Source organism: Vespa crabro, chromosome 19 (assembly GCF_910589235.1).
Source record: "Vespa crabro chromosome 19, iyVesCrab1.2, whole genome shotgun sequence".
In the NCBI taxonomy this organism is placed as follows: domain Eukaryota; kingdom Metazoa; phylum Arthropoda; class Insecta; order Hymenoptera; family Vespidae; genus Vespa; species Vespa crabro.
Window position 1 is genome coordinate 4,378,938 of NC_060973.1, and position 21,041 is coordinate 4,399,978.

General features: G+C 28.3%; 2 protein-coding genes and 1 long non-coding RNA gene across 6 annotated transcripts; 1 reads left to right on the forward strand and 2 right to left on the reverse strand.

Annotated features, from left to right (window-relative positions):
• Positions 1-88: 88 nt before the first annotated feature.
• LOC124430674 (U3 small nucleolar ribonucleoprotein protein IMP4) lies at positions 89-1,446 on the reverse strand. The gene has a single exon (XM_046977597.1). It carries the CDS (start codon positions 1,164-1,166, stop codon positions 231-233), a length of 936 nt encoding a protein of 311 aa, XP_046833553.1. The 5' UTR covers positions 1,167-1,446; the 3' UTR covers positions 89-230.
• Positions 1,447-8,512: 7,066 nt separating this feature from the next.
• LOC124430749 (linear gramicidin synthase subunit C) lies at positions 8,513-20,463 on the forward strand. 4 transcript variants are annotated; one of them, XM_046977743.1, is made up of 14 exons: positions 8,513-9,177; positions 10,536-10,645; positions 10,759-10,891; positions 11,009-11,287; positions 12,783-12,938; positions 13,340-13,566; positions 13,822-13,884; positions 14,607-14,817; positions 15,999-16,166; positions 17,722-17,918; positions 18,056-18,251; positions 18,493-18,853; positions 19,089-19,539; positions 19,766-20,463. In XM_046977743.1, the coding sequence occupies exons 2-14, from the start codon at positions 10,598-10,600 to the stop codon at positions 19,904-19,906; spliced, it is 2,631 nt and encodes an 876-aa protein (XP_046833699.1). In that variant the 5' UTR covers positions 8,513-9,177; positions 10,536-10,597; the 3' UTR covers positions 19,907-20,463. The 4 variants fall into 4 exon arrangements, with proteins under 4 accessions (XP_046833699.1, XP_046833700.1, XP_046833701.1 ...); XM_046977744.1 differs by having other exon boundaries at positions 8,513-8,695; XM_046977745.1 differs by lacking the exon at positions 10,536-10,645.
• Positions 9,671-13,534, reverse strand: LOC124430754. Its single transcript, XR_006943840.1, has 6 exons — positions 13,400-13,534; positions 11,204-11,327; positions 10,829-11,036; positions 10,662-10,767; positions 10,023-10,256; positions 9,671-9,893 (listed from the first exon to the last, which is right to left on the reverse strand). It is a non-coding gene; the product is annotated as an uncharacterized LOC124430754 (long non-coding RNA).
• Positions 20,464-21,041: the final 578 nt, after the last annotated feature.

Here is a 21,041-nt window from a genome sequence, read left to right on the forward strand (position 1 = left end):
GTCATTTTACATTCCACTTTGGCGCGTTATTTAAATCGTAACCATATATCGTATACGTATACAACGTATATTTATATATATTAGGAAATTATCATTAAAAAATTTACAAATTATTAACTGTGATGGCGTTTCAGAATAGAAAAAAATCGTTCTTTTTATTAAAAATGTAAGACTTATATTATATACAGTAATTCGTTTTTTTTTCTTTAATGTTATTTCATATATTACAATTAAATTTCATCTTCTTGCTGCCAGCCATCGTCATTAGATAAAAATCTTCTTTTATGAGTGGTATTCATATATGGTCTTAATGCCCATTCTGTATCAGCAGCACCGGCGGCATCTAATGTTCCTAATTTGATCTCATATAATTTTAATTGGAACCTTGGTCCAATTTCTTTCAGTTCGATATCTTTTCCATTTACTTTCTTATACGTGTGATGACGGAAACATATATAATCGTCATGATTGGCAAAAGTAATAACTCTTTTACTATCTTCTTTTGGAACTGGGAATAAATATTTGAGAATGCTCATGATTCTATTGGCTAACTTTGTTTTGAAATTGTGAAAAATCAAATGAGGATACTCTTCTGACATAGTTCCAATTTCTGGTATATCATGTCGCATAATGACATCTGATATAGTAAAATATGCAGTTGGTCCATAAGGTAAATGACATATTACAAGAGTATCAGGAATGCCTCTATGTTCATGGACGATTACAAAATCTGTTACATCATTTGCCCTGCACGCATGTATCAATTGTTTCATTTCATAATTACCACGATTCATTCTTTGGGAATTAGGTAGAATTAAACGTAATTCTTTCACAAACATCTTAAGCCTTGAACTAGGATCACGAGAAGTTGTAACAACGATTTTTGGATTCTCAACTCCAGCCCAACGATATTCATCATCCTCATGGGAAGCTACAGTTCCGCCTACTTCTGTACCCATAGTCACTGCTAATTCTGGTCCTAAATCTTCCCATTCTATCTTTTGTTGCAACGATAAAGCACTTTTTCTTAAATCTGGATGTATTGGAATGTTTTCTTCCAAGCTACGTTTTAACTTATCCTTTTTTTCTTGAATGCTCTTTAATTTATCTTGAACGGATTTTCTATAAAGATACTCTCTTCGAAGTCGTGCTTGTCTCCGTAACATTTTAATCCTTTAATATCTTCTTATACAATTTTATTATAAAAAAGAAAGTTTATATATTATGATAGTTTTAATGTTTCCTTATAGGTTATGTTTAAAAATTCACATGTTGCTCTTCTAGCACATGTTTCAATGAATTCTACTACACCAGAGTAATAAGAGCAATGAATTTTATTGTATTGTATTTTCTCTGCACTCACGTGTTCGCTTGATAATAAATCAAAACAAAAAAGAAGAGTAAAAGAATCGCACGTGTTCTCTATATTTGTAATTCCTTCTTAGACTCAAGTGGCCTCTAGTATAGTTTTACAAATAAAATCGATAAACCATCGTATTTATTACCAATATATTATATTTATATATTATATCATATTTCAATTAATATCTTTACGAATATATATATAATCATTGTATATAAATAAAATAAAATAAAATAAAATAAAATATATCTCTCATTAAGTGCTTAAACGTTTATGCATTTTTTAAAAGAAAATAAATTCAAATATATCGATAATAAAAAAAACCCTACATTACGATCTAATGATAAGTTACCGATCGAATCCTGAATCTTACTTCTTATCGACTGTCGTTAATATACAAAGTTATGTCGATAAATAAAAAAGACAGTAATGAAATTACCGACAACGAAGAAACCTTCAAAGCCATTTGTTCTATAATTACCATTTTTGCAATAATATTTGTGAATGTTATTCACTGAATATTTATATATTTTAATAATAATAGTTATTATTCATTGAATGAATAAATCATTCTGACAGAATTTCAAAATGGATTATTAATATGATTAAATTAAAAAATTTATTATATATAATATTATTAAGGGATAATGCCTGTTAACATTATTTAAATGTTTAAAATATCTCTTTGATTAACAAAATAAATATCTTAACTTATATCAATTGAATCTGTCGCTTTTATCGTATACATCATACGTTGCATTCTATTTTTAATCTTTTCATTATATATATATACATCATCGTCAAACTATTCGTATTGTCAAAATAAAAAAAAAAAAAAAGAAAAAATAAACAAAAAGAAATCAACGCGGATATAATAGATTAAAGAATTCAATATAGGTTGTTCGACAGTGTTGGGTAAGGGAATAGATATGAGCTATTGTTCCCGCCACTTGACTCAATTAGACGGTCAATCGGAGTTACGTAACACGCAAAATATTCGCCTACCTAATATGCTCGTGTTATTACTAGATAGCAGAGACTAACGATTAATACCCTACCTTGAACAATGATTTAGCCAATGAATGAGCGATGTTGTCGTTGATACATCACACATCATTGATGAGGATACTTTTACATTTTCGTCTTGCTTGTTTTTTCATATATTAAGCATGTACGATAAAAAATGTTTTCCTGCCTTCCTGCTACGTATAACTTTTATACATGATAACTTCTATATAAGCGCGCGCGTATGTGTGCGTGTCTACCTTGAAAAAAAGAAAAAAAAAACAAAAGAAAAAAAAGACAAGACAAGATTAATACAACAATGTTGATGTTTTATAAAGAGATAATCACTATATAATATCAATTAGATTTGCTTGTTAATGGGATCTAATGAAACTTCTTTTGTTTGCTTATACATTAAGAGATGCACTTCCTGTACTTCGAAGGTTAAACGAAGAAATAAGCCCTTTCATAGATTTCCACTGGCGATTTATGTAACAAATTTGAAAAGGATAAATGAATTAGAAAAAATACATCGTATATTCTAATCTAATAGACTTTCCAAAACTTTTATAAGACGTTACACTTTCAAATACGACATAGTTTTTTTCAACTCGATCGAAAGTATAATAATTACTATCGATAGTGGATCGATAATCAATTTAAAATAGATGTGCGATGTACATCTACGAACTGCGAGAAAAACACCAGATAAATATTCATTTTTATACGTAATCTTTAATCGAATTGATTTTGAATTATTCATCCAATGATTGTCTATAAGTAAAATGTTTCTATTATGAATACGTAAAAAGTATTCTCACATATTTTAATATTTAACATAATTTTGAAATCTCTGATTGAATCTATTCTTCTAAAATACATGTTTAAATGATTAACGGTAGTCATAATAATTTTATTATTACAAGATACCGATTAATTCAAAGAAATCGATGATTCAAGAAAAGAGATAAAGATATATGTATTATACATATGTATACATATATTTTCATTTTACGAGGATCGCCGTGACGCATCCAAAGTAAAGTTTATTCTATGCACTTTGTTATTGTTTCTTTCCTTTCTCTCTCTCTCTCTCTCTCTCTCTCTCTCTCTCTCTCTCTCTCTCTCTCTCTCCCTCTCTCTTTCTCTCCCTCTCTCTCGCTCGCTCTCGTGGTATTTGTATTGTTGACTTGGAAACGATCATGAATGATTGATAAGTAATGTATGGAGCATCATCTTAAAGAAAACAAGAAAGAAATATATTCCATAGTTACGTATAATGTAAATCTGCAAATAACGATATTCACCCAAGGATCAAATTTATAATCGTTCGTTTGAGGATTAAATTTATGATCTAAATAGCATACAAATTTTTTACTTATTCATTTCGAATCTTCCTATGATACCATTTTTATTTAGTAATGAGAATATTCATTTGATTGCGTTTTTATTTTTTTTTCGCAATCACTTCATGTATGTATATGCCATTAGTATTACTGTGGAAAAAAGTATATACATAAGTACATGCATATATATATATATGCATGTACATATATATATATATATATATATGTATGTATGTATGTATATATGTACTTGAAGAAAACCATTCCTTTTCCATACGAAAAAATGTTCATAATCTAAAATTAGACATATATATCTAATTGGAAATCTTATTCTTTAATGATTATATGCAATTTAATATTACTCGTAATTGGATACGCTTCCATAATTTTGTAGCAATGTATTATAAAAAGATTACGGTAAATAGCGTTATACGCGTTATGAGACAACTATTAATTAGATGTAAATTATTATGAGATTTATAAATATGAGAAATCAAGAAATTAAAGAAAAGAAAAAAAAAAACAAAAAAAAAACAAGAAATCAAGAAATCAAGAAAAAAAAAGAAAAAGAAAAAGTTACTAAGTATAATCATTATCAAGTAAACTTTCATAAAATAATATTTGGTCTTACGTAAGATTTGAAAGGTATTTAATATAAAATCTAATGTGAAACTTGAAACGTTGAATGTATATATTTTTACAGGTCGTTATTTTTTTTTCTTTCTCACAATTTATAAATAATTTCACATATATAAACATATACATATACAATATTATATTTCACGTAAGTATATACATACACACACACACACTCATTCACCCACCTACACACACCTATACACACACTCACTCACCCACCTACACACACACACTCACTCACCCACCTACACACACACACACACACACTCACATTCACATTCACATAATATAAAAATATTAAATTATATACATACGTATTTATATTCGCATGTTATCTAGTATTGAAAATTATAACACGAAATTCTATGTTCTTTCTTCATTCATCTTTTGTTAATCTAAAAAAAAAAAAAAACAAAAAAGTATACAAAAATAGATATTTCAAAGAAAGAAGTAATAATTGCATACTGAATAATAATAATTTGTTACTCTACCCGATCATATGTACTAAATACACGAACATCTTTAATTGATATTTTATTTTTTTTTTTTTTCATTTACTACTATATATACTTTGTATTAATGCATATGTATAAATCGAAATTCATTCCTCTATTAATCTCTTAATTACAAATCATTTTTAATGACATTTATTTAATTTATGTGAATTGCAATGAATGTATAAATTGCAATCCACTCAAGCATTGATTTTCTTTTCCATTTTTTTATTCGTTTTTTCCTCTTAAGCGACATTCCAGTGACAGTGATATGATTTGTAGAAACTGTTGCATACTCGAAGGAAATACGATGGAAATCCCGAAAACGTTCTCAAGATTGGAATTCCCATCTTGTAACTCGAGCATAAATGAGAATATATTCTTCAATAGAATTTACATAGTCTCGTTTTTTTCTTTTTCTTTCTCCCTTGTGTTTTTCTAGTTAATATTTGCTCTTTATCACTTTTATATACTTTCTGCCTTTAACCGTACAGATTAATAATTAGAAGAAAAAAGAATATCATGGAAAAGATTGTTTCTAAGGGGAAATTTAAAATTCCAAGATTTTCGTACGATATTATTAAATAAAACTAGATTTCTGATCGATCAGTCAAAGCGATTGGTTTCAAGCATCGTTATAAATTTTAATTGAAATTTTTTTTGACACACACACACATATATATACATATGATGACTTTTGCTATTATATATATATATATATATATATATATATATATATATATATATAAAATTAACTTTATAAATTTTATTTTTCCTTTTTCCTCCTATTTTTTTTTCCCCTTTGAGATATACATAAAGTATAACTTAATACATCGGAATAAAATATATTGTCGATAGTATTAATGTTAATCGATAAACATTGTTGGATTAAATGATTAATATGCGATTAAATGATTAAAATATAAATGTGAGATTCGTTGGTGTTATCGAGTATTACAAATGATTTCATCGTTTCAGCAAACAGATTCTGTTACCTTGCGAAAAACTAAGGGAGAATAACAAAAAAAAAATAATAAAAAGAAATACACACACACACACACATATGTACATACATGTATATATATAATTGTTCAAGGAAAAAAGTAAAAACTTAACAATTCACTGGCTCTCAGTCAAGGCTGTCCTCGTTCTTACTTTTTGTTCTCATGAAATTACTGCAAAGTGACTACGTAAAAATCATATTAAATTCCTTGGTTGAAATATCGATAGAGTAATATACTATTTAAGAACGAGTCTTGACTTGTAGATTGTGTTTACTCAAGGTATATATATATATATATATATATATATATATATATATATATATATGTAACATATACTTTGGTTCATACGTTAAATGTTTATGAAATATATAGTTGAAATATATATAACTCTCTTGTAATAGCATCAACAACAATAATAATAATGATAACAATTTAATACATATAAATATTCAGATAAATAAGACGTTTGAACGCATCAATGTCGAAAAGCAAACAAAACGAAATAAGTAAGTAATAATAATTGATCTTATTGTAATTTTAGAACTAAATATTTTCTATTGTAAATAAAAATAAAAAAAAAAAGAAATACACGTGACTCTTTGAAAACAAATACAAATATTGATAAATCGTCAAGTTTGAATCATTAAAGATCGTAAATAATTATTTTCCTTTTTCTTATCTTCCTTCTTCATCTCAATCATCGATAAATATTTTTAATAGTGCAATTACAAAATTATTATTGGTGATTTTGCACTTGCTGATAAAAGAAACACATGAACGGCTATCGTGTGAGCCATTATCAAATATAATTATTCTCGTAGCTGAATACTTGAATATATACAATATATACAATAATCGTAGCATACTTGAACTATGTAATAAGTATATATATACACATATGTATATATATATATATAAATATATGTATATATACACATATGTATATATATATATATATATATATATATATATATATATATTCATCCTAGAGAGATATCTTCGATAATTTTACATCTAATGTCTATGACTACTGTGTTTGTTTTATCTGGTCGGTATCGATTGTGAGAGACTTTGACGCCTGCACGAGAATTATTCAAAGATGATATCTCCTTCTTGTAACAGAGCCGACGCCGAGAGTTCTAGTCATTCACTTTCTTACTGTTGATAAAGTAATTTTATCTAATAGTAGTAGTAGAAGTAACAGTGTAGCAATTGTAGTATTAACAGCAGTAGGAGTAATGATAGATTGGTGATAGCATACTCGTAAAATAGTAAAATTAGTAAAATTCTTACTTGAAATAATATTATACTTATAATTTAATAGTCGCAGAATAATAGTCGCGTACTTTAACGTTTTTTATGTCAAAAAATATTTTTAGAAAATAAATATTAATTAATTTTTTAAAATTACTTTCAGTTTATCCCGTTTAATGTCAAAGGGATATAGACGTTAAAATATTCAAAGTTGCTTAATCCGACGATCAGTGATTATGGCTTCTACAATCGACGCCTTCTTGGGAGGAAAATTATTGAAAAATATTATCGATTACGGAAAGAAAGGAATTTCTGCTGATCGAGCGAATCTTTCGACGTAGCGATGAAATTAGAAATTTGCGTATATAGGAATGTTATTTTTAATCTAATCTATGAAAGTCAAAGTTCGCTTGAGATTCGTCGTCTTTGGAAACGAATTAATATCTATATATATATATATATTTGTATATATCATTTTTAAGATGAAACGATTGTCGAAAGTTTCTAAAATTAATAATACAACATTTTTCAAGGATTAGACTTGAAAAAAATATTAATACATCATTGCAAGAAATCTTATCGCAACTTCCTTCCTATTAAATCATTCTTCTTTATTATTTAAAATTATGAATTTTCAGATATATTCGACATCAGACAGTGTTTACAATTTTACAAAAAAATTTGAGCATACGTAAGTTGCTTTCAAAGTGGGTGCCGCGATTGTTCACACCGGATCAAAAACAACAATGCGTTGACGATTCAGAGCACTGTTTGAAGTTGTTCAAGCGAGATAAAAAGGATTTTTTGCGTCGGTGTGTGACAATGGATGAAACAGAGAAACCATTACTATACATCTGGCTCAAACGAAGAAATGATTGCCGAAACTGAGACCTATTTTGGGAACAAAGACAAATCGTTCTAAAAAAAAGACATTGAAAAGTTAAAGGAGCGTTGGAATGAATGTATCACTCTTGAACGAGAATATGTTGACGAATAAAGTCGAATTTCTAAAAAAAATTTGTTTTTCCTAGCTAAACCGGAGACTTATTGAGTGATATGTTAATTTAAAATTTAGATAAATAATTTAAAATCAATTCTTATAAAGATCATATGAGAATTAATATTTTGTGTCTAATTTTTTTCTCAACTCGTAAATCCTACATTAAATAAATTTGTAATTATTAATAATTGATAATTATCAATCAGCTTTCGATAACAAGTATATTGTCAAGTGAAACGTGCAAAATTATATTGTTTTCAAAAATGGGTCTTGGCCTGTAAGACTTTGGGAAGCCCTGGTTTAGACAAATCAGTAAGGTTTACAGTAGGGAATTGTTGTAGCGTCACGAAACAGTGCCAGCACCGCGGAGAGTTGAGGCGCTGCTGTGAATGTATAAAAGCTGGTGAGTTCACGGGAGGATACAGTTCCATGTCGGTGAGCAAGCTGATACCGATGCGCGGAGAAAGACGTGAAAAGAACGGCGAACACGAGGACGTATCCTATTATACTGTAGTAAATTTTTCTTATTGCTCCAACTATAAATTGCTGAAATAAGAGGAAGAAGGAAGAAGAGGAAGAAGGAAGAAGAGGTAGAAGAAGAAAAAGAAGATAATAGCACCATTTATTGGTGACGCTCAAATGCGCCTCATTTGATAGAGAAAGACAGACAAAGAAAGAGAGAGAAAGAGAGAGAGAGAGAGAGAGAGAGAGAGAAAGTTCAAGTAAAAGAGGGAGAGAAAGATTTTAACACAGAGAGACAGTTGGGCTTCCCCCATATTTTCCTCTCAATATAAATATATGTGTGTATATATATATATATATTTATATATATTTCTTAACTGCGTAGAAAACTAGTTGAAAGAATTTTGTTTTTATACTCAAAAGAGAACATTGTGAGATCCGCTCGTGAAAGAAAAAGTTAAAACGGCGAGAGTATGTACAATAAGTGAAAGTATAAATAGGAGTCTACATATAGTATCATAAAATTTTATACAGTAAAAGAATTGATCGATCGTTCTTTTGATAACAAGAAGATAAATATTTTTAAAAGAGTATTGATCATATCAACGTGGTGAGTATCGAAGATATCTTTCGATAATCTTTATATAACTCAATAATATTGTAACTGATAGCTAATTAACATATATTGTGTTCCTTGTTCAGTGTCACGTTACATACCTATATTCATAAATATGTGTTCTAATGTTCCTCATAAATTTTATTTTTCTCAAGTATTCAGGACGTTTAATTTACTTTAAGATGGTCTCGTGTGACATTCTAAAAGTGTCAATTAGTCACATTAGTCGTTATAGTATATATAATTTCAGTTGTTATAGAGATACAGCAATGTAGCGATCATAATTCACGCAACCAGATTAAATAGTTTCTTGAAACTTTATAAGCTATAAAAAATTGGAAGTAAAATATAACATTTACACGTACATTATTTCTTAAATATTTCGATGAATAATTCACGGTATAGACACTCTCTTTCTTTCTCTCTCCCTCCCTCTCTCTCTTTCTCTCTCTCTCTTTCTCTCTCTTTCTCTCTCTCTCTTTGCTAGTTAATTTATTGATTTAATGAACTTTCTTGTTTAGAATATATAATGTTTACATGTTTACATTATTATTTCTTAAGTATTTCGTTTAATATTTTACAGTATGGATACATTTCGTTGATAGTTAACGTACTGGTTGACCAACTTTCGTGTTGTTCTACAAATGCTTACGTAAACGGTTGATATATGCAATAGTCTCCATATTTCGTAGTCATTTTACTCTTTGCATCTACAATATGTGATCGTTTTGTTATATTTTTTATAATACATTTAGATTTAATGTTCTACGAAATATTTCAAAGATTCCTCATCCAAACTATAAGTAAGATCGATTATTAATGAAACCTGTAAATCATACCTTTCGTTGATAGTTAACGCACTGGTTGATCAACTTTCTTGTTGTTCTACAAATGCTTACGTAAACGGTTGATCTATGCAATAGTCTCCATATTTCGTAGTCATTTTACTCTTTGCATCTACAATATGTGATTGTTTTGTTATATTTTTCATAATACATTTAGATTTAATGTTCTACGAAATATTTCAAAGATTCCTCATCCAAACTATAAGTAAGATCGATTATTAGTGAAACCTGTAAATCAATCGAGAAATCATTCATCCTGTTTTCTATTATATTTTCGTACGAAGTTTGATATGAGAACGTGAATAGAAAATAGAGAAACATATATATATGCTTCTTTACAATGTTATAACGAAAATTATATTGGGAAAATGGCACATGTTTTTTTTTGTTTCCTTTGTCGTAATGACAGGAAATCATTTTTTTTCCTTTAATGTATTTACGGTTGATAGTACGATGGTTAATTGCAATATAGCAAGACAACAATCCTTTTTTCTTTTTCTTTTACAGTAACGAATTGTATGATTCGCAAAACGTCGTTTTTTTCGAATTGATCATTATTAAAATGATCGATGTATTTCTTCAATCTGACATATTTTTTACACGTTAAAAGTATCGGTGTAAGTGTTTACTTACGTTTATCATATTCATTTTCATTGAGAAGCCAAGATTTTTATTACGTCAGATCATAATAATATCCTCTTTCAATGACATTTTTGATGTCCGATTTTAGATGGGTACCCTACAACAGCAATCAATTTTGAAAGGTCGTCAAGTAAATAGGAACGAAGAGGTGGAATTACTTCATAAATTATTCAGCGAAACAGCATGTAGACATGTTGATGATATTGCAATCATTTTCGAAGGTGAAGATGATCAATAAAACGAAATTTCAAATTAATGAAAGATTTCTTTTGTTTCTCTCTTTTTTTTGTAGTAACATTTCGAACTTCGTACTGATCTTCGATTTTTTGATTTGTTAGATGCTAACGGCGAGGTACGAGAAATGACCTACAAAAAATTAGACAAATTAACGAATCGATTAGCAAGAGCATTAGGAAAATATGCTGAGAAAATTAAAATTGATAGTCAACCATTGGTAGCCGTTTGTATGAGGCCAACTGAAAAATTACCAATAATTTTATTATCGATATTGAAAGCTGGCATGGCTTATTTACCTTTGGACCCTGAATTCCCATCGACTAGGTTGAAACACATCTTGCAGGAGGCTGAACCAATCATAGTGATCCTCGAGAAGGAAGGTAAGCAATTTTTAAACTAACCTTCAACTCGTTCGTTTATCTATAAAAAACAAAAAAAAAAAAGAAAAACAGATAAAAAAATAAAGGAAGAAAAGAGTTTTTTCTTTCTTTTTTTTTCCTAAAAATTCTATAAATCAAATTATATATTAGTATATTTTGTTTTTAATTATATTATACGCTTTCTTTTATTTAACATTGATGTCTTTAACTTACTCTTATACAAATATATATATATATATATATATATATATATAAAATTTATATTAAATATAACTATATATATACATATTTTTACTTATTAATATTATGCATATATATAAATTTATCCACCTATTAATCTTGCAAACAGAAATAAAATAAAATTCCAGTTTTCAATGAGATAACATCACTGTATAAGTAAAGTTGAGAAAAATAAAAAAAGAAATGATAATAATAATAATAATAATAATAATAATAATAATAATAATAATAATAATAATAATAATAATAATAATAATAATAATAATAATAATAATAATCATCATCATCATCATTATCATCATCATCATCATCATAATATATGTATATCGTTGAATGGGAAGACCTTGAAGATTTTGATGGAAAAATATCGCAGCCTGAGGCTGTTAATGAGGAGTGTGTTCTTTCCGCTATTTGTTCGATATGGAAGCTACTTCCTGTATTATTTATTCAGAACAGCCTTGATAGAAAGAATAAATGAGAGCGGTCATTTAATCTTTTTCTTGTTTTCTTTCTTTTTCTTTTTTTTTCGTTTTTTTCTTCTTCTATTATAAATCCAAGATTCGATCAATACCGAAACAATATTGCTTAGTCGTCGTTAGTTAATCGTGTAAATACTAATTTATTAAGAAATAAAAAATTAAACTAAACAAACAAAGACTTAACAAGTAGTCTTAATTTACATTAGAAAAGATTATCAAGTTAGCTTCCTTTCTAATTACGCGAATTAATTGATAAGGTTACCTCAACGTAGCATGCTTTATCATGGTCAATCTATCAATGTTAAATCCTTATCTCCTGTCACTTTCACGGCCGATGACGTATTATACTACGTCTTTATAATTTTTGTAAACTAATAGTCTTTGATTTTATTTCTAAAAAAAGAAAAATAAACGAACGTATTTATAAATATGAATACGGGAACCTGTTTAATTGAAAATTAGATTTCTTATCATTTCTAATATTAATAAATATTTAAATTAATATCTTCGTTTCGCATGATTTATCTGAAAATAATTATTTATACATACTAATTTTAATAAGGTTTTATATAACATAAAATGTTGTATAATATAAATATCTTTTTTTAATATTCGGAGTTTCGTAAAATACGATATCTTAACATATAAAGAACAGTATAAAACTGGCTCTTATATCATATATTATCATATATATGGATGAAAGAAACAAAGAGAAAAAAATGATAAGAATAAAGAATATTGAGAAAAGCAGTTCAGTAAAGATCAACAACTTTTAGCTGACACATCATTGTATGCTGGGACGATAACGAAAATTTACGAGCAACTATTCGACGAGGCTCGAATCGAAAATGACGACATTTTGGAATACGAAAAGAATTCAAAACAATTGGCGATCGTACTCTATACTTCCGGTAGTACAGGAACTCCAAAAGGTAACGAAAAGTTAATCTCTTTTTTTTAAACCAACAAGGTAGGCTTAAAGTTTTTATGTGATATTAAAAATCAATTACTCCTTTTCTATACTCTTTAGGCAACTTTCTGTTAGGCTTTTACAATTTAAAAAAAAGTATTATCCTAAAAGATCTTGAAAAAGAATATAATTGATTTTTATGAATCATTCAGAAACTATTTTGACTCTGCCTTTGTGTATCTTTATCTTTCCTAATAAAAAAACATATAATATGTTTTTTTGTTTACTTTTTCACCTCATAATCTCACGAATGTTAATATTAAAAAAAAAAAAAATAAATAAATACAAACTAAAAAAAAAAAAATATATATATATATATATATATATATATATATATATATATATATATATATATATATAAAGGTGTCCTGATACGTCATTCAACAATTTTGAATCGATTGAACTGGCAATGGCGAGAATTACCTTATTGGACGAACGAGAATCGTTGCATCTTTAAGACGGCTTTAACGTTCGTCGATAGTGTGCCAGAAATTTGGGGTCCATTATTACAAGGTCGTACATTGGTCGTCGTTCCCAGGGAAGTAACGAAAAATCCAGAAAGATTCGTACAAACTTTGGAAAAGCACAAGGTGAGAATTAAATACTTTTGCAATTGTTATACTTACGTAGAAAAGAAAGATAAAAACGTATTTATGGAAATTATGATAAAACATAAGAGAAATATATGAGGTAGGGATGAAATAGACGGGAAAAACAGAGGGAAAAAAAGTAAAACAAAAAAAGAAAAAAAATGTAGACAGACGTAAACAGGAGGATATATGAAATCATTCTATTTCATCAGCGATTACGATGCTAAATAAAAAAATTGACATTTACGTTTCCAGATTCAACGACTGGTCTTGGTTCCATCTCTCCTACAATCTATGCTGATGTATTTTAAATTACAGGTAAGATCGATTGATCGATTCCAAAGTATATCTAATGTATCACGGAAATATTTAAAAAGAGAGGAAATAAAATAAAAAAAAGAAAAAGAAAAAGCAGAAATGAATGAGGAAAAAAAAATCAACAAGGCCGCGATTAGTTCACATTTTCTCATTTCTAATTCTTATACAGATATTCTTAATACTTAATGAACTATCGATACAAGGACATCGTAATAATTCATTGAAAATATTATGTAAATAATAATGACTATAACACGTGAGAAAAAGGAAATAACAAAGATAAATAGATAATATGCATGTGTAGATTTAAACTGATATTATCAATTATTTTCCATAAAATATTTATTTTAATTTACTTTTATAAAGATAATAAGGATAATTTATATACTTTGATGATTATAATTATCTATCAAATGCATTTGTAAAAATGTAAAACTCTTACATAAAAATACAAGTTGTGAAAGCAAATTTATTTCGATATACTAAGGATTATATAAAAGGAAAGATTTTATCTTGAGAAAAATTTTATCTTTCCTAATCTTCTATAATAAGCAAAAAACTAGTTCCTTCATTTGCAATTTTGTACTAATGAGAAAAAGATTTTACCATGATCTACTTAACCTTTTCTTGATCTACCAAAATAAGCAAAACTCGTTGTCTATTTTGCATAGAAGAAAAAAAGATTTTATCTCGATCTATTTGACTTTTCCTTGATCTTTCAGAATAAACAAAACTCCCTGCCTTCTTTGAAACTTTGGATCTGTTCTGGTGAGACGTTATCGATTTCCTTAGCAGACCAGTTCTTTATAACCTTTCATGGTGATAATAAGATGCTGGCAAATTTTTATGGTAGCACCGAGATCATGGGAGATGTCACTTACCATATAATGCACAGTCGTAACGATCTAGAGATATCAGAGAAAATACCCATCGGTAAGTTTCACTTCTTCACTTTAATTTCTTTGTTCTTTTTCTATTGTTATCTTTATTAACACATTCTAATCGAACTAATTATCAATGACGAGCTATGATTAGAATCAACTCTCTCTCCATTCTATAGTAGTCATCTCTCTATCGTAGACAAATAATTTTCAAAAATAAAAAAGAAATAAAAGAAAAAAATTATTCTTTGATTTTCTCCAGACGATAAAATATTTAAAGTTATTCGTATATACTTCGATCATGAGAAACTAATAAAAAATAAAGTAACACGTTTATTAATTTCAAACTCTATAGTCAATGAAATCAAGAACACATTCATATTTTTCTTTTTCTCTCTCTCTCTCTCTCTCTCTCTCTCTCTCCACGCCCCCGGAAATACATTTATTTTTTCCAAGAAGACTCTTGAAATGTCACAAATGTTCTAACATTTCCGCTTTTTTTTCTTTATTTTTCCTCCGATTTTCTTCAAGCAATCTAACGTTCGAAATCATAATTAGGAATAAGAATACCAAAATGTCAATTAGAGATTAAACGACGTATTAAATAGCGTTGAGAAATATGACATTTAAAATCTATGAAAAATTAAAATTTTTTCTGATTTCTAAAATTCTGAAAGAGAAATTAATTAGTAATTTTTTCAATGATAAAATTTAATTTATTATTATTATTAAATGATACTTTACTCTAACTTTATTACTATTAATTGTTATTCTATTCTAATTTATTATATAAATAATAATAGTTTTTATCGATTTTTGTAAACGTTGATATCGCATTACGTTTCTTTTATGTTTCCATATATGTTTATTATATATTCTCGATAAATTTATATTACACTTTTAACCATTCTCCTTTATTTCTTTTCATTTATGCCTGCTTTCACATAAATTGCTACATTTAATATTATATAATTCGAATATTTTAATAAGTAGAAGTTATACATAGTCACACACACAAATATACAATATCTATTTGATATAGATATAGATATAGGTACATAGAAACTGTATTTATGCGTTGATGTATATGTATAACTTATAATAGTTAAAATATTCGAATATATATCCATATATATATATAATCTATAATAGTTTGACGTGCAAAATAATTCTGCTTTTTTTTTTTTTTTTTTTTTTTTTTTTTAATGAAATTTTTTCCACTTTTCATTTCAGGCAATCCTTTAGATAATTGCATGGTCTATTTGGTTAACGAGGATATGCGTTTGGTACTTCAAGGAGAAATCGGCGAATTACTAGTAGCTGGTAGAAATTTGGCGGCTGGCTATTTGCGAGATCGAGAATCTCATCGATTTATGGATAATCCATATGCGATCGATCCAGGTTGGTTTTTTTATCGATTTTTGAATATATATTTCTTTTTTCTATTTATACAAGATGAGCCAAAATGTTCTAAATGATTATTAAAAATCAATTACTCTTTTTCGAGATTTTTTAGACCAATTTTTTTTTCTTTCAAAGCGTAATACTACAAACTTAGGTTTTAAAATTACAAGAGTTCAAAGTTTCGAAAAAAAAAAAAAAAAAAAAAAACAAAAAAGTAATCGACTTTTAAAATCACATAAGAATTTTTGTCTCACCCTTTAAATCTCTTTTGATTATAATCATTTGTTATTATCATATTTTTTCATAATATTAACTGAAAATATTTTCTATTTTTTATACCACTGTTCCTATTACGCGTCATGCATTACTACAATTAAAATATTTTACGTTTGTTATTACAATATTTATTTTTGTTTCGTAACAATGCGGCTTAAATCTGCTTTATTGCAACAGTTATATGTTCTGTCAAACAAATTAATGAAATCAAGATTTCATATTTCTCTCTCTCACTCTCCCTCTCTCTCTCTCTCCCTTTCTCTCTCTCCCTCTCTCTCTCTCCTTCATATTTTCCTTCCTCTTTTCTTAATAACAAGTAATTATATAACATACCATGATATTTAATGTATATATAATACACGTTAATTAAATTCAACTGAAGTTTGAATTTTTTTTTGCAATCCACTGATACGCGACAAAATAAGATAATTTTTCTTATTCAATTTTCTTCGTTCTTAGATTGAAATACTTTCAAATTATAACGTTATATTGATCAATTAATATTCGATCGAATGATCGTAATAAATCTACTAATAATTATAATTCTATATGATTCAATAAACAAGGATCACACCTTATTTCTCTGATGGATGCGATGAGGCCGCTGAATATTATATTAATATTCATACACACACACACACACACACACACACACAAACATTTTCTATAATACTCGTAATCTTCTTTCTCTAATTCCTAAAAAATCAAAAAAAGGACACAATAAAAAATGAGACCAGTTTAAAAAGTAGAGCACGAATGCTCTAGATAAGAAATAGTATATTGTAAATGGTTTCAGAGATTATTAGATAGTAACAGAGAAAGAGAGAGAGAGAGAGAGAGAGAGAGAGAGAGAGAGAGAGAGAGAGAGAAAGAGAAGAATATGAAGAAGGTATAGAAGGGTTAATTAATTAATTCTATAGATTTCAATATTTCTGTTCGCTGTAAATCCACGAAAAGGAAAAAAGAAGAAAAAATTTTCTTATGAAGGTCTTGCAATATTTAATTAATTTTATCTAAGCTATAATTCCGATAGATCTAAGGTAACAATAATGAGTATCGTTTGAATGGTATTCTTGAAGAAAACAAAAAATTGGAAGTATATTTAATTATTGCTAATGCTACGAACAAACGAACGGATGAAAGACAGAAATTAGATGGCAAAGGCAAAAGCAAATAAGGAGTAAAAAAAAGAGAAAAAAAAAGAAAAGAAAGAGAAAAAAAGAAAACAAAAAAACTTTGATTTGTCATTTTCGAATGACATTTGTTTTCTCAACAGAATACTCGAGAGTTTTTCGGACCGGTGATTACGCAAAAATTGTCAAAGGAACGATGATATACGAAGGACGTGTCGATTCTCAAGTCAAAGTTCGGGGTCACCGGGTTGATCTTTCCGAAGTTGAAAAAATTGTATCGAAAACCCCGGAAATCGATAAGGCCGTAGTACTTTGTTACAAGCCTGGTGATTTGTCGCAGGTGAGAACAAATTCTTTTACATTTTTAACGATCTTTTTATCTTGAGATCGATCTCATAAATTTTCAATGAGAGAATCGATAAAAGCTGATTGTGAGTCTAATAAAAAGACACTTTTTTCATTTCTTTACGTAAATAGGCATTACTGGCGTTTATAACGGTAAAGGAGGAAACTAAGATCAGTAGTAGGGAGATCGAAGTTGCTTTACAAAAGAGAATGCCACTTTACATGCAACCGCAGGTTATAATCGTTAATCACATACCACTTTTAACGAACGGTAAAACCGATCGTCAGATGCTCTTCAAACAATATGAATCATCGAATCTCGTTAATGGTAGGTAATTTGTATTTCTTTATTTATTTCTCTCTCTTTTTCCGTATTTATCTTTGTATCCACGCGATTTCATAAGGAGAGCTTAAGAAATTTACTAGATTCTTCGTAACTCTGCATCGTCATTACATTAATCATTCGAGATAAGGATCTATTGGTAAAAGACTTTTTAACAATCAAACGATTAAAGCTTACTTGGAAAATTTAATGATGATTCCTCTCGATCTTTTCTCGGCGTATTTAGAGAACGACGAAATCGCTAATTGCGATTATACCGGTGTATCAGAAGAAGATCTTGCGAAAGCCAAAGTATTGTTTCCCACCATTGCAACCGTGATTGGTGCGAGCAATCGAGGAACAGTAAATTTGGAGGGGAACTTTTACGAACTCGGTGGAAATTCCTTGAATTCTGTCTATACCGTTACAAAATTAAGGGATCAAGGTTATTCTATTGGTATAACGGAATTTATCACGGCTAAAACATTGGCCGATGTTTTAAGACTATTGAAGACCAACACCAAGGATGATAATTTGAAAGAGAACATCGACGAGGAGCAACGATATTTCGAAATGTTGAATGATTCACACAAAGAGAACGCGATCAAGTATGTATCTTAGGATCCTTATATAAGCGGAATATTTTTCACGACATTTTTCGGTACATTTCATGAATTTCACTTGACGTCAAAATTAAAAGTCAGATATATTGCATTTAATTAACTTATATAGTTTTATGTGTATAAAATTTACAAAGATTAAGTAAACAAAAAATTAAGGATATTATCTAGTTTTTCAACGAACGACTTTTTAACATATCGTTTATACCTTTCATTATTCCAGGATAATCACAGAAAGTTTCTACTCGAAAGCCGATTTAGAGCAATGGTTGATAGATGACATAAGCAGAGAGGATTATCAAAAATTGATGGAAAAGTTATGGGAGCCATTGATCGAAAAAGATTTAAGTTTCGTCGTAAAATCATCTCAAGACGATCGAGTTATCGGCGTTAGCTTGAATTTCGATCTATGGGACGAGCCGGAAGTCGAGATTGACTCAAAATTAACGATAGTCTTTGATTTTCTCGAATATTTGGAGAAACCAATTAGGGAGAAAAAATTGCCGAAGGGAAAGGGACAGATAATACATAATTTTATGATGGCGACGCATTCCGATTTAGCGCCAGCGGAAAATGTTATAATTATAGGAGAAATGGAAGAATATTGTTTGAGAGTTGCCAGGAAGAAGGAATACGGTGGTATATTCACGACGAATACGAGCCCCTTGACGCAGGTAATTCTTTATTCTCGGTCGATAATCGATATCTGCAAAGTAACTAACTTATCGACACATCCGTATTTAATAATGCAATTTGACAAATTAATTAATTTTTTTTGCTTCACGATGCGTTTCACTTTAAGAATTAAATTTATAAAACAAAAAAATTCTTCTTTTCAAATCGCTCTCGTATGTGAAGAAAAAAAAAACGATAAATATTTTTTTTCTCTTAAATTTTTAGCAACTTGCTATAGACGTATATGCGTATGAAACGATGTTGACCTATCGAGTGAACGAGTATATAGCACCGGATGATTCAAAGCCATTCGGTAGGGCACCAGACTCTCAAGTGGCAATTTGCTCATTGAAAATGATCGACTAAAAAGATTGTTGCAATTTATTGCGTGTAAATAGCTTAGAACTGCCCCTGTACGTGTACAAGCGACATCTTGCAGAGATTGTCATTACTTCTTCATGAAATCTCACTTATATTTTTCGGTTAATATTTTTAAATAAACGAATAAATAAATATACATATACATAAAAAGATCGCGGACAAGAAATAATTATGACAAATGGGCATCACATTAATTGTTAAGATTATGGAAAGAAAAAGGAAAAGAAAAAAAAAAGAAAAAGAAATAGATAACGTCTGTGATCAAATTAGTTTGAACTTAATTTTGTCATAACCAAAAAATTATTTTTACGATCAATTTTCTTTCATTGGCAAAATTTCTTATCAAATGTTAATACGCAAAATATCGCTCTTAATCTGTACACGAATATGTATATATCTATATGTATCTCTAATGAATGAATTTGTCATTTCTTTTTCTTTTTTTTCAAATTGACGAACATATATGATAATTTTTCTAGACGCTAGATATAGAGATTAAATTATTGTATCTTATTTAAATATGTAATAAAAGAAAAAAATCACTCACCGAATTTCATTTTCAAGTAGATCCTTTCTAATCGAACATACGCACCTATGATCCCAATATAGTCGTTATACTGCAATTACTTTTAAAAAAATATATTTATGTATATATTAATGCGTCCGAGGCGACATCTACGGCCATTTTTCTATTATCCGCTTCTTTCGAATATACTAATTATTAGATTCGACGCACAAAAAATCGAATTTTACAAAAGTCTAATTATTTCTTATTTTTTAAAAATAATTTTCAAAAATTTCTAACATCACGATAGACAAGAGAATAATCATACAGTGAATTTAATACGATTTCAAATAAATTCAATACGAATTAATACTCTTGAAATTTTTGGTGTGCCAATTTTTCGAAATGCAAAATACAATTCAATTATTTACATAAATCATAATTTCAAAGAGCAATACATTTAAGTTATTTGGTGTCTTTCAGAGATATCACTTATCTACATTTATACATATCTATGTACAGTATACGCACATACAGAGATCTACGCGCATGTAACTCATACAAACCCGCATAAACATATTGAAATACTTATTAGAAAATGATAAGCTGAGACGA

Excerpts from the sequence above, each read along its gene's own strand:
- LOC124430749 (XM_046977743.1), top strand. The coding sequence starts at position 10,598 with ATGTATTTCTTCAATCTGACATATTTTTTACACGTTAAAAGTATCGGT. Across the intron at positions 11,288-12,782 it reads AGTGATCCTCGAGAAGGAAG|CTGACACATCATTGTATGCT; the intron begins GTAAGCAATTTT and ends AACAACTTTTAG. Across the intron at positions 18,252-18,492 it reads ATCATCGAATCTCGTTAATG|AGAACGACGAAATCGCTAAT; the intron begins GTAGGTAATTTG and ends CGGCGTATTTAG.
- LOC124430674 (XM_046977597.1), bottom strand. The coding sequence starts at position 1,166 with ATGTTACGGAGACAAGCACGACTTCGAAGAGAGTATCTTTATAGAAAA.